This window comes from Andrena cerasifolii, chromosome 10, assembly GCF_050908995.1.
Source record: "Andrena cerasifolii isolate SP2316 chromosome 10, iyAndCera1_principal, whole genome shotgun sequence".
NCBI classification, from domain to species: Eukaryota; Metazoa; Arthropoda; class Insecta; order Hymenoptera; family Andrenidae; genus Andrena; species Andrena cerasifolii.
In genome coordinates, this window is record NC_135127.1 from 5,686,068 (window position 1) to 5,706,840 (window position 20,773).

The window sequence follows — 20,773 nt, forward strand, 5'->3', positions numbered from 1 at the left end:
GACGTGCAATTGTCATCTCTTTGATCCGATAGCTGCCTTTCCCACGTGTCGACAGTCCTTCCTATTCTTGTTCGCAAGATTTCTGCTGCATTATATGTATATGATAGAGCACCCTTGCGCGCCCGGCTGATTCTGATACATTATGTAACGCTAGGGGACGGGTGCTTTAACCACGCGGCTTTGAAGCTAATTCTATACAGCACACCGATGCGGGATTTATATCAGGCTATAATTGCAGGCTAAGGAGAGGTGCTTTGGGATACGAGCTGTAATATCGCCAGGTATCGCGGCGTAGCAATAAATTCTTAAGGAAAATGGATATAGCTGGCATGTATAATTCAACGATCGAAATCTTTGTTTCAACTTTCAACCCCCATGCCACTTTCTTCAGCAGGTACTTCTTCACCTTAGAGTTAGGGGTGTATTCTTCTGACCTGTGCGCTTTGTGAGTTTGTGACTTCAGACTCTTGAGAGGAACTTTAGATTATTATACGTTAATAGTCAGCATTCAAGCAGTCAAGAATACGAATCGTTTGAAGCATACGCTCAAATCCATTCGAGCACTGATGTACTTAGGTGTGCTTGTTGAGGCTACTGTGCGCTTTGGGATTAACGTGGATAACTTGTCTCTGCGCACCCCCGTCAACACGTCATCTCCGAGTCAGGTTTACGAAGTTCTTTTAACACGGGACAAAGGTTCAACATGCGAAAGGAATAATCAACATCTCATCGCCAAAATACCAGGTTCTTTATTCATTCTCTTCATTCGATAATCCTTTCTTTTAATTAGGAATTGTATTCCGGTTATGAACGAAATTAAGTTATGGTAAAGTTGCGCTTTGGACGATGAGTTTTCTTTGTGTATTTCTCGAAAGAAGAACAATACGGAATGCCTTTTGATGGTACAGAAAATGAAGAAGAAATACTTCGATAGGTCTGAAATTCCAAATTAGAGGCAAACGTGTTAATTAGGATCGAAAGTATTTGAACATCCACGATTTGGAAATTTCCAGGTTTCACGGTTGTGCGATGTCTTTTTTTTTAGAAACTTCCACAGGTATCTGTATAAATATGAAAAATGCCTGTAATGTGAAAGAATGTCAATAATTGTTCGTTGTAAGAGGGATTCATTTTTGCTCTTACCGTAAAGTGTAGTATTTGGGCAAACTTTCGGGGGAACGTTGCATGACTTCTCCAGTGGATAATAAATAATTTCAGATATCAAGAATATTCTTTATAATTGTAGAGCTACTTCTCATCTACGTCGTTTTCGTGCACGGATCCAAAGCGTACAATTATATTGTTTTCTACCTTACGATGTAATATTAGAATTGCGATAAAAGTCATGTAGTCTTTATGTCCCCAGAGCTCTGTCTTAGCAGCGTGAAATATGACATTGCGGTACTCAATATCTGGTACATAGAACAGAGATTCCATTTTGTGTTAGTGATTCTAAACGGACAATTAGTTAGGGGAACAAAGAGTGTGATACATCTAAGAACTGCTTGCTGCACACGCTACACAAAACCATTTTACGAGTAGGTACAGCGGGGGAAATTTGGAAAGTCAGTATCGCTTGGATAGGAAAACCATGAGAACTATTTAAAAAAAATATTTATAAATTTATAAATATTTACAAGACTTGTTACTGTTACATTGAGGCTGTGCTCGAAACCTGAATAAATTGTAGAAGAGTCTAAGGGTTGGAACCGGTAGAAACAGTAATAACTTCTATTCATAAAAGTTAACAGTTTCACTGGATCCCTGATTGGACCACATTAATTTGTAATATTGTACATAATTAATCGGAAATATTACCTTCCATAATTTCTTTCACGTCTCTTATATTATTATACAAATAAAAAGTTCAAAGACCCTATTCTCCCTGCTCGAGGAACTTAAAAACTAATAAGGGGAGGACACCATGTGGTAGACACCGATTTTGATGAGCCTTGGCACGATGGATCTATGTCGAAAATAAGTAAATAGGTGTCCGAGCGTTTCTGCCAATAAGCCTTAATAATAGAGATATTTACATGGAAATTATTAATATTTTCATAGTGGCCGTGGGGTTTTAATCCCGAGGGATTCCCCTCTGAAGGAGCCGGGGTGTCTTTTGAAGGTTTCCCCAAGTTAAAAAAAATTTATAAAAAAAAAAAATAAAAAGATAATAATTTATAAAAAAAAATGTATACATTTTTTTTAACGTGGAGACATCTTTAAAAGGGATCCCAACGCCTCCAGAAGGGAATCTCCCGCAGGCGCCAGGATATTATGGGATTTTTACCCTCTAAATCCCCATGGCCACTATGAAATTTTTAATAATTTCTATGTAAATATCTCTATTATTAAGGCTTATTGGCTGAAACGCTCGGACACCTATTTAGTTATTTTTGACATAGATCCATCGTGGCAAGGCTCATCAAAATCGGTGTCTACCACATGGTGTCCTCCCCTTGTAAATGAAAATTATTCGAAAATACTTACGCTGGTATAGGTTTCCAGCGACACGGGGAAGAATCCATTAGCAGTTAGGCAGCAGGGTTGTCTCGATCGCATAATAGCAAGCTGCAAATCCATGCGCAGCATTTTCCCGTATTTATTCATTGGTAAATCAGTCCATGGCCCCGTGTACACGGCTACAGCAATGTTCGTACTCTCTTGTATCAAGCAATCGCAACTGTACGTGAACATGAACAAGTGACACATGTTCGACAATAATAGATTTATAAAAGTAAACCGCCTTGCTATGGATAAATCTTCCTGTATAATGAATCGTTTCACGAGCATAAATAAATTAAGTAATAATACTTTAATACTGTACACATAAACAATCATCTTTTGTTTATAGCATTTCGTAAAGCCACAACCTCACTGGCAACGATGCACGTGTGGGCACGCGGCTTCAGGGGTCGTTTCACTTTGAACCGCCGAAAAATTAAGGGGTTATGCCTAGTCAGCTTTCGAAAACAATTAAAACAAATTGCAAAAATTCTTTTTAATTTTTGTTGTATAATATAAGAGTAGCGTAATAAATTCCAAACAGATTGATTTCATTGTATGTTGTATTTACTGAGAAAAAAATCTTTACAAATAACTTGATTTTTCGACCGATCAAAGTAGAATGACTCCTTAATAGCTGATTGAGCGTCGCATACTGACCTGTACTACTTGATATCCGACAAAACAAATTAACAAGCTGAAGGTTATCACTTGTGCCAGTACAACTGTTCTAAACACCTCCTCCAGCTTCTTGCAGAACGAAATTAGCGTCTGGTGTTGCTGAATACACTTTCTGAATGTGTTGTAACATTCTTCGGAACAGTACTCTAAACTCGTGCCCGGACGTTCCTCGGGCACACCATCGTTGAACTTCAACCTGTGTATGTTCTCGAATCTGTACTGCAGTATACGAAACTGTGCGGCGACGTGTAGATTCATCATGCACAAGAAATTGTCGAAGCAAATGTAGCAGGCGCCAACGTGAGACAGTGCTAAAATCTGTATGAACGTAAAGTTAAAAAATTAATTAGTAACTGTAATAATTAACTTAGTTTGTACGACGTTTCATTAGCAATGCGGTAGCATTTTAATACGTTCTATTAAATATTGTTCAAGACAGAAAGTAGTTAGTACAGATTAAATTCAATCCAGAATTCAGATTTAATGCATAAAAGTTCAGAACTATCGATCAAAAAGTATCACGCGATGTTTAAATAGTTTATTTTCGAAATATTGTAGTAAAACTGTATTATGAAATCGGATGTAGTCACATTTGTGTATTTAGTTAATATTGCATGGATGCAATAGTGCTAAAGGAGATGTAGGCTTCGTTAAGGAGAAATTGTTAATACCTGCACCACGAACGCTATTTCAAAGTATGGTGTAATGGACAAAGGCAGGTTGAGGTGTATATTGAACGGAAGTATCCTGTCTGATTCATTTTTTCCAATATTTGCTATAATGAAAGAACGAACGGTGTCAGTCTTCGATCACAAGTTAATTATTCCATTCTGAAGTCACTCCTGAAATGTTCTATCTGAATGTACAGTTATTATTATGGATGATGTGCAGTGGAAGGATATCATCTTTAATTAAATGTTTACAGTTATATATGTTTAGTTAAAAAATTTAGAGTTTCTAAACATTTCGAATGCGCACATGCCTTCGTGATTACCACTTAATGTTCGTAGTTTTACAGTACTTTAATTACCCTATATTATGAGTTGGTCGACTTACCCAAAATCGGCCTAACCGCGTAGCTGATATTAGATATTTCAGTAAACAGTGTAAAGGAGCAAATAAAGTATGCACAGAGTCGTTTCCAATTAATAAAAATCGTCTCCTCGTGTGCAGTATAGTGTGAATTCCAAAAATTCTTTCGCATGTACACGATTAAACTGAGAAATCCTTTCTTATGTACGCACAGGATAAGTAATTTGAACAAACTGATGCTGAGGCATAGAATATTACATATAACGTACGTGCGGGACTATAAGAGAAAGACAGAAAAATTGAAAGCCTTGACTGCAGATGGTAATTAAAAATCTACCCCCTTCTATTGAACATGTTATTGAACAGGGTTAATATTTTAACCCTTCGTGGTCACGCAGGGTGTCTCGCACCCCACGATGCGTATTTGCCAACAGTTCTCCAAACTTTTAGACAATAATAATAAAATTTAAAAGTTTGGTGAATTCTAACAAAAGAAATCGCTTATATCCACAACTATTTTTTCAAATACAAATTCCAGCACATAAAAATTTAGATTTCTAGAAAAAGACTATTATTGACCGAAGTTAAAAGATTGAAAAATGGTAACTCAAAAATTACCCTGGGGTGCAGTGAACCCCATGTGACCAATTTGTGATTACAAGAAGGTGCGACCACGGAGGGTTAAATATAAATACATCAACTTGGAAAAGTCATTATTCGACTTTTAACACTGTAATCTATAATCTATAATCTGTTGCTTATCATTTGGAGTGATTCGATGAACCTCCACCCCAAATGTAACATGAAGTTGATTCGATAAAATGACTGACCACAGTCCTCGGAGGATCTAACATTTCTTTCTACTTATCCGCCCTATTTAAAGTCCAGTCCCCTTGAACCACAAGCTTACTCACGCTGAAGTCCTCCCAGGTGTAATAAAAATCCTGTATCTGAATCCACACGGAGATAGAGATTGTGCAAACGGTGTATATCAGCATGATATTTCTGAAACGTTGCTCGCAGCGATTCTTCGCGAACCAGAAGCCGACACACTTCACGAAGAAGCACGATATGGCGACAGAAACGTCTCTCCCGTGCGCCAGACTCATCTTCAACCTCGCGCAAAGTAATCGTGCCGATTTGATGTTTGCTCATATGTATGTAGGACGATCTCCTCCTCGATCTATCAGAGTCTATTGCAAGCAACTGGCTCGATCTGGTCTTTGATCCAGCCACGTCTACTTATTCATCGTTCGTACACTTTACATTCGCTTTTAGCCTCAGCCGTGTACTAGCATTCTATAACGGAGCTGGTCGTAATAACACGCGTGCAATTGCTAGCTTCTAAAATGGCTTCATTGCATGGGGTCGATAAGTTATGTATGACTGGGGGAACTAGTTCGATGGAGCCTTTTATGATAGTAGATTCGCATAATAACCAGTCATTACAGGATCACGTACCCCTTTGCGTCGCGGAGTTCGCGGCAAAGGAGATTTAGTCAAAGCGAGGTAGAAGTAGAAGTTTATTACACACTTCTACAATTGATGGTGAGCCAGCCGTAAGAAAATGCGAAAATTTCAGTGGCATTCCATCGCGCGAGATTGGGAATAGGCTACAGTCTCTTAATGTAGAATGAAACAGTAGAGACAGTTGTAGAAGCACGATCTTTAGTGTCACGCAAGTACCTGAGTCATCGTGTGACACGCGATCGAAATACAAGTAACTAAACGAGGGGGTGGCAAAGAGAGATAATAGAAGATATGGAACTGCGTTCCTCGATTGGTGAAAGCAGATTGATTACGTGGAATAATTGAAAGGTACCTACTTGAAAACTTTTCAATCCTTCGTGTATCTGTCTATGAACACTTGAACAGCGATCTTCCGTACAGAAATGTAAGAAATTCTTTGGAAGTAATTCGCGATAGTTGTGCCAAGCTTTTGTATTAAAATGAGAAATTGTTCGCTGGACACATCTACGTAAATGTACCTGTCGCACTTTCACTGTGTACTCCCTTGTAAAATAAAGATAATAATGGGTGACAATGGCACGTATCTCGAAACAGAAAAATATATTTCTCTTCACATTACTTTCGCTCGCGTGTACAACAAATACGGACAGAATGATTCATTGTTTTTTTATTTACTATAGAATGTCCTTGGAATAAATTAGGCAGTCACTGTGTCCTCGGTGGTTTGTCTTGTTAACGTGAAGTATGATAGTGTTCATGGCCTGTAACAAATAAATAAATATACAAAGTAGATTTAATAAATATTTGCAAAACTTCCATATGGACTTAAAAAATTAAGGGCTTAAAAATTTACGAGTTCTCGTATATTTGTTCCAGTGGCTTGAAAGCTGTTATTCCAAATTTGCCATAACGAACACGTATTATTTATCAGATTCGATAATATCTGAAGTTTAATGTAAAATTAGAATTATACGAAACAGTTGGAAACCAATTGGAAAGTTACAGCTGCCAGCAATCGTGAAATTGTAGTAGGTATTAATTACCTTACACATGCATACGTTGTACACATACACATACGAAGTACATACTTAGAAAGTTACTTCTTAAATGAATGCGAAATAAAATTTGAAATATCTTACTATTAAATTTGAAATAGCTTACCCTATAATTTTTCTGGAGAACGTAATGCTTAACTTATTCCACATTCACTAACTTTTTATTATAACAAAGATATCTTTATATCGTTTATAGATTTTTCCTGATCATGTTTGCAAGAAATATACCTATACAATCTTCTTCGATACAAAGATCGCTATATTTTTCGTCTGTGCTATACAATTTGGAGCAATCACAGGTTTTCTACAGTTTCGGTGTGTTCTCTTAATAGTGTGAAGTATGATACTGCGGTACTCATGACCTGAAACAGATAAATTAAAGAAAGTATTTACATATTAGAAATGTTCACCCACGAAGCCATTGCAATTAGTTTGTAATTAGTTTGCAAACATAGCATGACTTTATTCCCTCTTATTTTCACGCACAGACTAAATTAATCGAAACAATCTACTGTTACAGTAGATTACAGTATAAATTCAAGCAACATGTATAAAATTCTTACTTGACTTACTGTATTATTCAGCAGCAAATATGTCGCTAATTGCGAAGAAACTAAATATAACTTAACTTAAGTAAAATAGCTTAAGGTGACAGTAATTGGGTCCTTCACCCTACTAACAAGTTAGGGAGTTTCACAATCAATCCTGAATTACCTTAGTGTACGTTTCCAGGGATACAGCGGAGAATCCACATGCTGACAGGTAGCAAGGCACTCTTGACCTAACAATAACAAGCAGCAGGTCTTTACGCAGCATCCTACCATGTTTATCCATTGGTAGATGTATCCATGGGGCGTCGTATATGGAAGCGGCAACATTCGCACTGTCTCGTATCAAACAGTCGCAACCATATGTAAACATCAGCAATTGGACTATACAGCCCGTTAGGTGGAACATGAAAGTAATTCGCCTTGAAAGGGGCACATCTCCCTGCACAACGTAATATATTTCGAGTCTAAGTCAACCCTTCGTGGTCGCAGCTTCTTATAATCACAAGTTGGTCACACGGGGTTCACTGTACCCCAGCGTCACTTTTGAGTTACAATTTTCGTATTTTTGATTCTATTAACTTTTCAGTGATAATTGTACTTCGTAATACTTATACAATCATGGTCTAATAGTCTTTTTTTTAGAAATGTAAATTTTGATGTGATAAAATTTGTAGTTGAAAATGAGTGATTTTCCACGGTTGTGGGAGAAAAGCGATTTTTTAATTTTTTTAATTTTTGTTTTTTACATGAATCCCCTTTGAAAGTCGTAAAGACACGAGATTTTAACTCGAAAATTATTATTGGGGTACAATACACCCCGTCTGACCACGAAGGGTTAATTGCACAATAATAGATTAACCTAAAGTAGCACAAATAGGTTCTAAGCTAACATAGAATCACGATTTCACCATAGAAGACAACACACATTTCCCATAGAAAAAGTTCAAATAATGGCCAACAGCGAAAATATATACCATTTTAATTTGAGTAGAAAAATGAAAATTAGGTAGAAATTATTTCATATATCATTTGGAGGGCTGAGAATCATAGTGGTGCAAGCTTAAATTTTGATAGTCTTAAAAAGTTCCATCTATTTACTTTCATATTGAATTAAGTTATAACTTCATTCTTGACTGAGAAATAAGCACATTTCTCTTTACTGTCAGTTAACTAATACGAACACAGAGTTTCGAAATATTGGGAAATATTGTGAGAGCGCCATCTACTTCAGTAAGCTCTGTAATCGGGTCAACTGCGTTACAGGACTGGTGTCACACAAGTATTAAAATATCGCAATAATGTTTTTGTCATTAAATAGTCTGTTAAATTTTACAAAATCGATCATCAAACAGTCGAAATTCCCACTACTCCCAATAACAGGTGACAACTAACCCGATTAGACTGTTTTAATTTTCGCCACCAGATGGCGCAGCGGACATAAGAAAATGCCAATAGGTACTGTTGTAAGTCCCACTAACAAGCAGAGATTTTAAGCTGTCCGCCTCTGATTGCTTTCGATTTTGGATATATTTAGAGGGCCGAAAAATAAAAAAATACGCGTAATACCATAGAATAGTTCTTTAAGCCTTTATATGTGTTGCCACAACTGTAATATATGTATACGTGGAATTTTTTATAAAAGTAAACGCAAAACATTATTTTACGCCGAATACCATGCGAATGACTTACACCACTATGAATTTCGGCTCTCCATTTAGTAAAGGCTGTCGCGTGCAAATCGATTCTCAATATTTTCGGATAAAAGGCTCGTTTAATACCAATGGCGAATTCTTATTGGACAAAGGCTGTTCTTTAATAATATAATATACACTCACCATAGCTATCTGATATCCGTCGAGGCAAATTAACAAGCTGAATATTACTACTTGCCCCAGCGCGAATAAGTTGAACACTTCCTCGAGCTTGTTACAAAACATGATTAACGCTTGATGGTATTGAACGGAGTTTCTGAATGCAGCGTAGTATTTTTCAGAACAAATTTCATTACGCTTCCCTTCGTCCTGCACGTTGTTCAAGTTCCTCAGTCTGTATTGTAGTATACGGAACTGGCAAGAGGCATGCAGACATATAATGCACAAAATGTTGTCGAAACAAAAGTAACAGACGCCGACTTGTAACAGGAACGCAGACTGTGCGAACGTAGTATTCAAAATTAAATGTTTACTTCAAATCTAGGACGACCGAAGCTTTCGTTTTCACCAAGTATAGTAATACCTGAATCATGAAGAATATTTCAAAATATGGTGTCGTGGATTCAATATCGAGGTACATATTCAGTGGAAGTAGCCTATCTGAGTCCCTTTTTCCAATGTTCTCTACGATAAGAGAGCAAATAACACGACAATTCATATTTTGGTCATGCAAAGTATTCTTTTCCGAACAGTATTTATAAGTACCTATCAGAGCCTACCATTAGTCACACTATAGCCTATAGTGTCAAATTTATACAGTGTTAGGAACGGAGTCAACTGGTCCCTGAAGGATACAGTACAACTACTCAACGATATCTTGTACAGACTGTACACCAATCATGCTTTATCCATTGTTTTTCAGACATGCCATCTCTTAAATAGAGCACACTATCGTGGTATAAAAGTAGAGGTTGTAAATACCGTAATTCATTGTAAGGGAGGTGATCTGGTGTCACCAATCGATTTCGTTCTTCCCACAAATTTAGAAATTCCGGATACAGTACGCATTCGTTATAAGCCCGTTTCTACCACGTGTTGTACGCCCGGGGACTATCCCCACCATTTCTTGAAATCCTTCGGACGAGAGTGGGGGAGCCCGAGAACGAGCGAGAGGCTCTTTCGTTTCGTCTCGCTGGCTCTCGGGTTTTCTCACTCGCGCCATTGGCCAGCCCCGTTCATCGAGCTTATAACGAGTGCGTACTACATTCTTATTGGGATGAAATGCACAGATTTGTGTAGGGATAGGTCGAGGTCGATTGACTTACCTACAACTGCGTTTAAGATGTAGCTGATACACGTTGCCAGAGCGAAGAAAGTAAAACAACAGATGTAGATGCTGCAGTTTCGTTTGCATGCGTCCACAGCTGCCTTCTCGTAGACATCGTACTTGGATTCCAAGAATTTCCGCTGCAGGTAAACGATTAAATTGAAAAACTCCGTTCTGTGGACGAGTATGACGAATAACTTGAGTAGACACATCGCCAAGGTAGCCAGGTTGCATATGACGTAAAGCATGTCCTAGGGGGGAAAATATATGAAGTAGCAATCGCGTATAGCAGAAGTGGCTTACCTACGTATATTAATACCTACAGAATTTTTTTGTTACTAATAATTATAAGTACTGGAAGTACCTATTTGGAATTAGCTACTGGGTTTACGTAGTCTTCGAAATTATGGAAAATAATCAAGGATATTTTTTAGGCTGCTCCAATACTTATGGGGTGGGAAATGTGGAGTGTAAAACAGGCAGAAAGTGTTATGCGATCGTAAGGTGGTGTCCGAGCTTCACCTTCGATGTCATAATGTACTATTATAAATAAAATACGGAGTAGCTAATATTTTAGTTTGTTGAAGACAAAAGAGAAATTGCTACGTCAGAAGAGTTATGTTAGGTACATTATTCGCTCGTACTCTAAATTTATCACTTCTCTACGAATTCTCTAAATTTATCAATTCTCTTTTGAACATTGTATTACCTAGTTAAATTTCATATAATTGGATTATGATGCCACGTGAAATCGTGAAACTAGAGGAGGTGTTTCCACCTTTGGTTAGGCACTCGCTACGCCTTGCCTCGGTCCATTTTACTCCTCCTATGCTTTCCTTATGCATTTTCCCGACTCCGTTCGGCGCATCTCTCCCCGAGGATACTTTGAGGAACAGAGGCGAGGCGTAGTGAGAGTCTGCCTTAAAATTCACGTGGAACTATATCGTACTTGAATTTTATCAAAACCCCTCGCATTAGGTGCAAACAGTTTATTTAACGTTGTACCTTATTCCACTGGCAATGCGAACATACTAGCGACTACCCTGCATAGCACATCACAGTTAAATTCACTATCTGCTTATAACAGAGTCAGTACCTTGCACACTTACGCTGCTATTCTCCATTGAGTGAGACAAATCTACCACTGAAATCACACCTAAAATAAAGATCGCGAGGATACTGTAAACTACCGCAAAGTTTCTGCGACTTAGCTCGACGTGATCGGCTGCTATCCAATAGCCAATGATCTTCAGAAAGGGCCTAGTTATGGCTATGGAAATGTCACCACCGTGCGCGAAAATCATATCGATCTGCCAAAAACCGGATGGTCACTATAGACATTGAGCCCCCGCATACAAATCGGTAACTACTGCAGTGATGTAACGATGAGGACCACTTCGCCCGGGATGTCTTTGATCTATTGACATCCTCCAATCGATCGGTTGTGCACTCTATATTTATTGTTATTGTTCGTTGTACACCATTATTTGGCGGGGAAAGGAAACGTGAAACGATGCTGGTGAAGATGCAATTACTGCCCCTCCTGATGCACGGGTCGCATAGGATTGATAAGTTATGCATGATTCTAGGGGGAGTACAATGCAACCCTCTACGAACCCTAATAGTGGTCAACAGCTGTCCCTTGACTGAGCTGATTTCGTTATTAAGAGTGAAGCGAATGGAATGTGTCGTGAAGAAATATGGATTTTGTTCTGTCGAAACTGATCGATGGGCATGATAATATGTAGATGCGTGGTGACGTCGCGTTTGCAATCTTCGTTGCTTGTAATTCACACGCGATGTGTATCATAAGGAGCACGATGAGAGAAGGGACGCGACTACTATGTTAAATTGGCAAACTAACAAGGGATGTCCGGTTGCCCGAATACTCCGACTTTTTTTTAAACTGTGCAGGTTTGTACGTGACCTCAATAGAAATGTCATGCAGTTTTTCGTTTGTGCCCGTCTTCGGGTTTTTTTCAGGGTGAAAACACCACTTAAGGGTGTTTAGACTATTTTAAAATTGTCAGTTTTTTCTCGCTTAAATATTGCTTTGAAATCTTTAGAACGACATGCGAAAGGTTTGGAATATAAATATAGCTTAGTTTTGGAGATACAGAGTCGAACGCACACTCGAATCGAATGATACTTTTCAAAACAGTGTACATTGATTTCTCAATCTGTATTGACGCAGTTGTGACCAAATTTTGCAGATATCTGTGTTGCTACATTCTCTAAGCATTAACGGACCATTTTTGAAAATTCCCATTTTTAAGAGAGTTACAGACGAATCGTTGCGAAAATCGGAATCGTTTTTTTCGAACATCGAATTTTCAAAATATTAAAAACCGGGTTTATTCATGCTTAGGCATAACATTATACTTAATAGACAACTTTTGTTTTTTTGTTTTGAACAACCCAAATTTGAATTAGGAGGTACACCGTTTAAGAAAGACCATCAGTTCGGAGCCACCTCGTGACATATGTCTATATATATTTTCTTAATTTTTGTCGCAGTTTTTAATGCTTTACATTGTGCCAAAATCAAGTGCTAAACCGCGAGTTAATCGGCTGACTAGTTTCTTTACAATTAGCATCAGAAGATTACCTACTTTTTCGGGCGGGCACAGTAGTTTACCCCCTCCGGGGGGTAGGTAACTCTCAACAGCCCAAAATCAGGCCTTTTTTCAAACGCATACTCTGAAGTAATAAATGCATATAGAGTTAATTTTTGTTTCAATTTTTAATCGTCATTTCGTTGACTTTAATGCACGAAAAGAAAATTTTAAATATATTTACAGGGGAAAAAGTTATAAATATAAATGTGAGATCGCGTGCGCGATGCACCGTCTGATGGTGAACACGATTCCGGACAGGTGAATTACCTAAAACACAAAGCAAACGCATTTTTATAATCTGTAAGACAGCCCCCATCTTGTGTCGGCAGCAAAATTTTAATAAACAAATTAATACAATTTTCATGTTGACGTTTATGATTTTATCCTTTTTTGTGGGAAAAATATTTCTTATCTTTTTGTTAAGACTTTAGATTGAAAATGTGCTCCCGACACATTGTGGGGTATAGTTTCCTGTAGCTCCCTGTAAATTTCCATTCAAATCGGTGGAACAGTTTTCGAGATTTTATGTTCGCCGTTTTGGAAAGCGTAGTTTCTGGGAAATCACGTTTAAAGTTGGACGTGCAGTTTTGTCGTTATGCGATCTCGTGTGCAGGCTCGTACACTTTTGGCTGAAATTCCTTCAATATTTGAAATTTCGGGGTCCGGTTGCGCTTGCAATACGTAGCAAAGATGTAGCTAGCGGAATGTGCAAAAATCCCAAAATCGAATTTTCGAAAATTTTGAGGGTTACCTACCCCCTTAAAGGAGCGAAGGGCCAGTAGGCCATTAAGGAGCCCGACCTCCATGATGTTTACCAGTGCCGCGCGGAAGGGAGCACGAAAGTCAACTTTCGGAAAACTATAGTAGTGTACGGTGCAGGCTCGTATTCGTAGGATAGGCTTGGATGACTGGGATTCTCAGGGGGCCCAGTGTTCGCTGCCGTTGGGACTCCCAAGAGCAGGGGTGTCGAACTAGCGGCTCCCGAGCCGCAGCGGCTCCTTCTCCTCCTCGCCTGCTCCGTAGAGCCGTAGGAGAACGACCCCCTCCACACCTACTGACCCGGGGCCCGACTCGAGCGGCTCTCGGAGTGGGGAAGTTCGATACTCCTGCCCAAGGGGGTCACGTGTTTCAGCCTATGGGTGCGAGCCTGCACCCCAGACTACTATTTACATTAGCATTTTGGACATGAGGGACTAAGTAGTTTCCAAGAAGTAATTTGTATTTCTAAATTGACTGAAACAACGACTCAAAGGCTATGTAGGAAGCTGAGATCTCGAGAGGATAGAGTTTCAAAATTTTACCCTTTAAAACGAGTCACTTCTTTACTTCTCGCTACTCACCGCAAGTTCAAGACAATCTTTTGTAAGAAAATTCATGTGAAGTAAAACCTTCAGTATTTCGAAATATTATGAAATTAGGTGTTGCAAGTTTTACGACATTGGAAAACTGTCTTGTGAAATTATAGTCAAGCACAAATAAAAGATTGTTGTCTGTACATACTAAACCGTATTTAAACCATCTTGCAACCGTTTTATTATGTACTTCTCGAGAGGGTAGCTGACAATAGGCAGATATCGATGACTTTTTGCTTATAGCAAAGTTAAAAATATATCTCTTTACATTGTTGCTGCTGATGTATGCAGCGAATACAAGGAATTGATTACATTCTGTCCAAAAGGAGGCGCTGTTTATTGTACTACACCGTCGGCTCGAATTATGTGTCTTCTACGTCCACAGTGTTCTTCTTTAGCAGAGTGAAGTATGACATTGCTGTACTTAAAATCTGTAACATACCAGACGAGTAGACCGACGTATCAGTCCGGAGCAAATGAAATTTACAAGAGAAGTCAGGCAACCCGAAAATTTAGAAAATTAGGCAACTTTGTATGCAATTCGTATTAACTGTTGGTGGTGGGCATAACATGAAAGGTATAGATTTATGGATAATTATTTTTGCGCAGTTTTGTAGACATAAAAAGAAAGTGCAACTTTTGTTTAAACTTCTGTTCAATATCCCTCACCGTTCTCGAAATATTCCAAGAAAAAGAAAATTCTGCATTTTTTCAAGGGGTGATTTCACCCCTGAAAACCGTACTATGGCACCAACAAAAAAATAGATTTGTCTTACGGATGAATTACTCTACTAGCACGCAAAGTTGCATGATTCTCTGAATTGTTCGGGTTCCCTAACTTTCCTTGTTAGAATAAAATTGTAGAACAAGGGAAAATTCTGATTAAAAAAAAAAGAAAAGAAAAAAATGAAATCTCACACAAATTCATTACGAGGGTGAAGTTTATTTATTCTTATTCGTTCATACGGATGGAAATGCCAATATTACAAGAGCAGAATACATTCGCTCGGTATTTCTAAAATCGTCTAATAAATTTGGACTTTAGCGGAAATTTATAAAACAGCTACGACATAGACGCATATTGAATGAATAATTAAATTTCTCAGGAATGAGAATGAGATGCGTAACAAAGAGAAAAGAATATTTAACAGGTACCTTAGTGTACGTTTCCAGGGATATAGCGAAGAATCCACAAGCTGTTATACAGCAAGGTAGCCTGCTCCTCATGGCCACAAGTAACAGGTCTCTACGCATCATTTTCCCATCCTGATTCATTGCTAGACGTGTCCATGGTGCTGCGTACATAGCCGTGGCCACATTCGCACTATCTTGTATTAAACAGTCACAGCTGTACGTGAACATGAATAGCTGCGATGAGCATCCCATTATGTGGAACACAAAAATAATTCGCCTTGCAGTGGGTGCATCTGCCTGCAAGATATTGCGGGCGTAAATGGATCGCATACTAATATGATATATAAATCATATAAAATATGCTATACAAACCATATTTGAACCCTAAGTGTCAGATAGCTATGCTAATCGAAGGATCGGTAGCAGGGATCGAATGAAACGTTTAAAATTTTCAATGAATTACGAAATAACTATTATCTAATATCTATTCTGTCCCGAGGAAACTGTTTCAAAATGCAGTGCATTAACTGAAGCTTTTATTCCATACACTTTTTGTAAATAAGAGGTTTTTATTTTCTCGGCAAAGAAGTTACACGTTTAGTAACTTGCTGATCCGTCTTAAAAGCAAAAGGTGCCCCGCGAAATATTAGATTTTTTTTTTAAGTGTTCAAAAGTGGTATCGTTTCGTTGGATTTAAAACTGTGTTGTCTCGTTTAATGTCACGTAGGGTTTTTGTTTGTTAGTTAAATAAATTCAACTGCAACTGGGTTTTATACAGCTTTTAATTCTCTTTCAGAATATGTGTATTAGGCGCATACTGCAGTTTTGAGTTGATATTGAAAAGTAATAGAAGTAGGGTGGTTGGAAAAAGTGGTAACTTTTTTGTCCGCTACTGTAGGATGACATACTAACCATGAGTACCTGATATCCGTCGAGGCAAATTAGCATGCTAAAAACTAACACTTGACCAAATGCGAATACGCTGAAGACGCCTTCGAGCTTTTTACAATACGCGATCAGTGCCTGATGCTGTTGCACGTAGTGCGTAAAGGCGGCGCAATATTCCCTCGCAGGATCCCCACTATGATTTCGTTTGTTCTTCACCTTCTTCATGTTCTCCAGTCTGTACTGAAGTATACGAAACTGGCCAGCTACGTGTATAGTCATGATGCAGAGAAAGTTGTCGAAGCAGAAATAGCACAAACCGATTTGGTACATGAACAAAGCCTTTGCGAACATATAACACAGAATTCAATCAATCTCTACGATAAACAAGTTCCGAAGAACAGTTGAAAAATCAAGCTGCCTGCGTACATAAACGAGAGATTCCCTTGGAACGCGGTGCTACCATTGCTGCCGTTTTCTGTTTCATTATTTCTTCTCGTTATTTTTGCAACACGTTGATGATGGAAGAAACTTGATTTTTTGTTCACAGATTCTCTAAAGGAGACAGTTAATACCTGCAGTACAAACGTTATCTCGAAGTATGGGGTTGTTGTCACCAAATCCCCCCACATGTTAAATGGAAGTATCCGATCCGAGGCGTTTCTTCCGATATTTGCTGCAATAAGAATCGAGATGATTTATCGTTCTGTGTATTTAGAAGAACTTTCGTAAGTATAGGCACAAGTATACAGAGTGTGTATTACTTAAGAATTGCCAAGTAAGTTGAAAGGTTCCAGTTTACGCGGTGGTATTTTTTAAATATCGCTGTTAAATCTGTTTTCGAATCACACTATGAAACGGAATTCGAGAATTGCCCGGAAAATTCTATGAATCGCGGCTTTAAACATTGAAACTAATTTCAATGCCACCATGTCAGTGGTGTTTAATTTAATTCGATATTTTATCCACGAAATCTGAGGATAAAGTGGATACAATAATTCTTATGAGACATCAGTCAAGGATCAACAGTCCTTTCATCCGCGGAACTACTAGTATTTGGCAAGTATTTGGAGTTTTTAGTTTTTTCTTTCTGTACCCAAGATTTCAAAAACTTTGGCCTATTATTTCACTCTTAATTATCTAGTTATATTTCTCAATATTGCTTTAATTGAAAGTTAAATAATTTAAAAACTAAGGAATCAATTTTTTTTTAATTTTGCAGAGGGGTTTACTGTTGCATAAAAATTCATTCCTCCAATTTTCAAAGATTTTCGCTTATTTTTAATGTTACTGAAGTTCATCCTTAACCCTTCGTGGTCACACGGGGTGTATTGTACCCCAAGAATAATTTTCGAGTTAAAACGTCGCGTCTTTACGACTTCCAAAGGGGATTTATTGCAAGAAAGAAAATATAAAAAAAATTAAAAAATCCCACAACCGTGGAAAATCGCTAATTTTCAACTACAAATTTTATCATATCAAAATTTACATTTCTAGAAAAAGACTATATGATTGTATAAGTATTACGAACGTACAATTATCACTGAAAAGTTAAAAGATTGAAAAATACGAAAATGGTAACTCAGAAAATGACGCTGGGGCACAGTGAACCCCGTGTGACCAACTTGTGATTATGTGGCCACAAAGGGTTAAATTGATCGACTCACCTACGATTGGGCTTATGACGTAGCTGACGAGTGTTGCATGAACGAAACAGGTGAAGCAACAAATGAAGAAGGTGCAGATGCGTTTGCACCTGTGCAAGATCGTTCTCTCGTAGGTGTCGTAATTCGAGCGAAGAAATTCCTGTTGCAGATAAACGACCAATTCGAAGAAATCCTTTCTGTGTAGAAGCAAGGTAAATAGCTTGAGTATAGCCAGCATCAGCGTTAAAATGTTGCACGCGATATAAAGGCAGGTCTACGAACACAGAAATACAAAACGCTGATGCGATAGGCTGAAACTGTCAACGTACGCAGGCATGAAACACTTTCTGGATGTATATCAAGTAGGTACATAAGTAGCAGCAGTGTAGCGAGTGCTCGCGTAGATCCCACTGAAGACTTTGCTACTTCACTTTGAGTGGCGTCGGCATGCTTTCGCGTAGAGAAGTTGAGGGGCCCAGTGGAAAGCAAGTACACGCCACATATGCATAAATTTTCGTTGCTTTGTACCATTAATTCGTTCCTGCAATGTAGTGTAATTCACCACCTCCAAATAGAGCAGCACGTACGTCTCACCGAGCAGAAGCATATTAACTATTCTTCACGCTGAGAAAAAAACAAATCCGTCGTGGAAAAGGGGCCCATCGACACATTGGGCCCTAAACACTCGGCGCATTGAGAACACGTGACCTAATAAAATTAACTATTCATCTAAAATGTGCTAATAGTCGCCAGTTACCATCTAACTCAAGTACCGTTTCAAATAAATACAATTTTGCTCATCTCGCTTCCCTCTAAAATAATCTAAAATCATAAGACAGTGGCATGTCCCTGTTTCCACTGGGCGCCTCAGTTCTGGGAAGCCTCAAAAGTATTGCGCGTGTGCCCCCGAATGTTTATTCGGGGCGACTTAAGCAAACACTTCCTCGGTAGAAGCGATCGCTCGGAAAGGCTTGGCCGACTCGAAGGGGACATTTCTCAAAACCTTGCACCGCTCAAAATGTTAACTTTGATCTCTCTAATTCGAACACTTAATGGAATCTATATGTTGGCACACTCACGCCAATGTCTCCCCAGCTGTAATAAATGTCTATCACCATGGTGGAACCGATAAAAAGGAACCCCACGATCGTGTAACTCAGCACGAGATTTCTGTACCGTTGCTCGGCGCGGTTGCCTCCCATCCAGAAGCCAGAGGCTTTCAAAAACACGGACGTAAAATTGACGGAGACGTCGTCATGTTCCAGTGACTGGATGCTCAGCTCAGACATTGAACTAAACGTAGAAACTACGGGTGCGTATCGATTATCCTACTACGTATGAGCGCTCAGTCGATCCAATACCAGATTTCTTTGATCTATCGGCATCCTTTTATTCGCCAGTTGTAGACTTTGTATTTACTCTTTATTGGTATCCGCATGTCCGCTGGATGGTAGAGGAGCCGTAATATTATATATATGCAGATGTAATTGACGCCAATCTTTCCAGGGACAATGTATAAGGTTGATAAGTTATGCATGATGCCGGGGACTGTGCGACGAAACCCTCTGTGAACTCAGTGCCCACTAACAGCTGTCAGGCTGCGTTCGGATCTGAGCCGAGCCCCGAGCCGAGCACGCCTACTGCCAGTTTCCGACATCTGGGCCTATACTTTAGACTTCGCCGTGAACTTCTATCTATATCTCCCTGCAACCCTGCGGGATTTCCAAGCGCACGCTCCGAAATGTCTACGGGACACTCTAAGTCTAGGACCAAGTTGCCTTGCGTCTTCTAACTTGTACTTGACACCACGAGGCGAGGACGACAGCAACTCGTTGCGGTGTAAGGGATAAGGATGCACCACTACGGTTGTCCGCGCTATAAGGAGACCCCTTTTGTCAGTGGCGGATTTAAAGAGAAAGGCCCAGGTGGCCAACGTTCTGAGGAGCTCATTTTACCGGGAAAATGAAGAGGTAGTTTATTAAAAATAGGCTAAGCGTAGTAGTGTGGAAACCAAAAATAGGTATAGTGTTTGGATAAAATAATAATATTTTTGTTTGAGGATGGTCCTGAGGACCTTCTGGACCCAGGCAGCAACTTACATCCGCCACTGCCTTTCGTCCAGGGTTCCGAAGTCCTTCCTGGATTTCACATGGCAGGCAAACCTCCGTCTGCACTACTCTAACTCTAAACACTCTCTGTCTCAGCTGGTGAAAATCGAAGAGATGTACGTTTCACACGTAGCAACCTGGCAGTATGGTGTCTGAAGTGGTGCCCGGCTCAGGGCTCGGCTCAGATCTGGACGTAGCCTTGCACATCGCAGCAGGGAAATGTAGAATGCTATCAAGATGTTTCTTGCCGATTTAATCTTGGAAGCAAGAATTTGTGCTAAGACTGGATTCTGTTATGGAGGAAGATTTGTTTGCTGTGTTTAATGCGAACTGTTGAGAGGATAATATGCGGATCAGTCGCAATTCAAGTTCTACGCGAGGTGCTGATAGGAGAGGATTTAAGATAGCAGAAGAGGAATACGTATGACAGTGCTTGATACTGGTAATATTCTTTGAGCAGTTGAATGCAGAGCACGAGTCTCCGCTAAGGTGGCAATTAAAACGAGCGTTATTCCTGTATTAAGTATGTGGTAAGTATTTACTTTTATTTCTTTGCCATTAAGTTTCTAATCATCAGCCCCTTGAGTACTCTGATAGGCTCAGTGACGTGTCTAAATAACTAACTATAAATTACAGATTATGTTTCTATTACGTCTACGTCATTTAAGGGGGAGGCTTACTTAGAACGCTCAAAACAACATGCTTCTTTGGGAATTTTTTCTAAAAGAAAACGATAAACTTTTATTATTAAACATTAGTC

The 20,773-nt window shown here is 39.0% G+C and overlaps 1 protein-coding gene across 1 annotated transcript; it reads right to left on the minus strand.

Annotated features, from left to right (window-relative positions):
* Positions 1-617: 617 nt before the first annotated feature.
* On the minus strand, positions 618-18,512 carry LOC143374186 (odorant receptor 82a-like). The gene is made up of 11 exons (XM_076822122.1): positions 18,468-18,512; positions 17,927-18,179; positions 16,835-16,935; positions 16,287-16,601; positions 15,396-15,671; positions 10,269-10,521; positions 5,808-5,901; positions 3,163-3,301; positions 2,488-2,763; positions 1,144-1,412; positions 618-1,082 (listed from the first exon to the last, which is right to left on the minus strand). Exons 1-10 carry the CDS (start codon positions 18,510-18,512, stop codon positions 1,344-1,346), a joined length of 1,821 nt encoding a protein of 606 aa, XP_076678237.1. The 3' UTR covers positions 618-1,082; positions 1,144-1,343.
* Between the last annotated feature and the right edge of the window lie 2,261 nt (positions 18,513-20,773).

What these genes read in the sequence shown, in the direction of transcription:
- LOC143374186 (XM_076822122.1), bottom strand. Translation starts at nt 18,512, where the DNA reads ATGCTTCTGCTCGGTGAGACGTACGTGCTGCTCTATTTGGAGGTG. An exon ending in AGATAACGTTTGTACTGCAG is followed by an intron (nt 16,602 to 16,834) that starts GTATTAACTGTC and finishes ATGTTCGCAAAG; the next exon opens with GCTTTGTTCATGTACCAAAT. An exon ending in ACGGATATCAGGTACTCATG is followed by an intron (nt 15,672 to 16,286) that starts GTTAGTATGTCA and finishes AATATCTTGCAG; the next exon opens with GCAGATGCACCCACTGCAAG.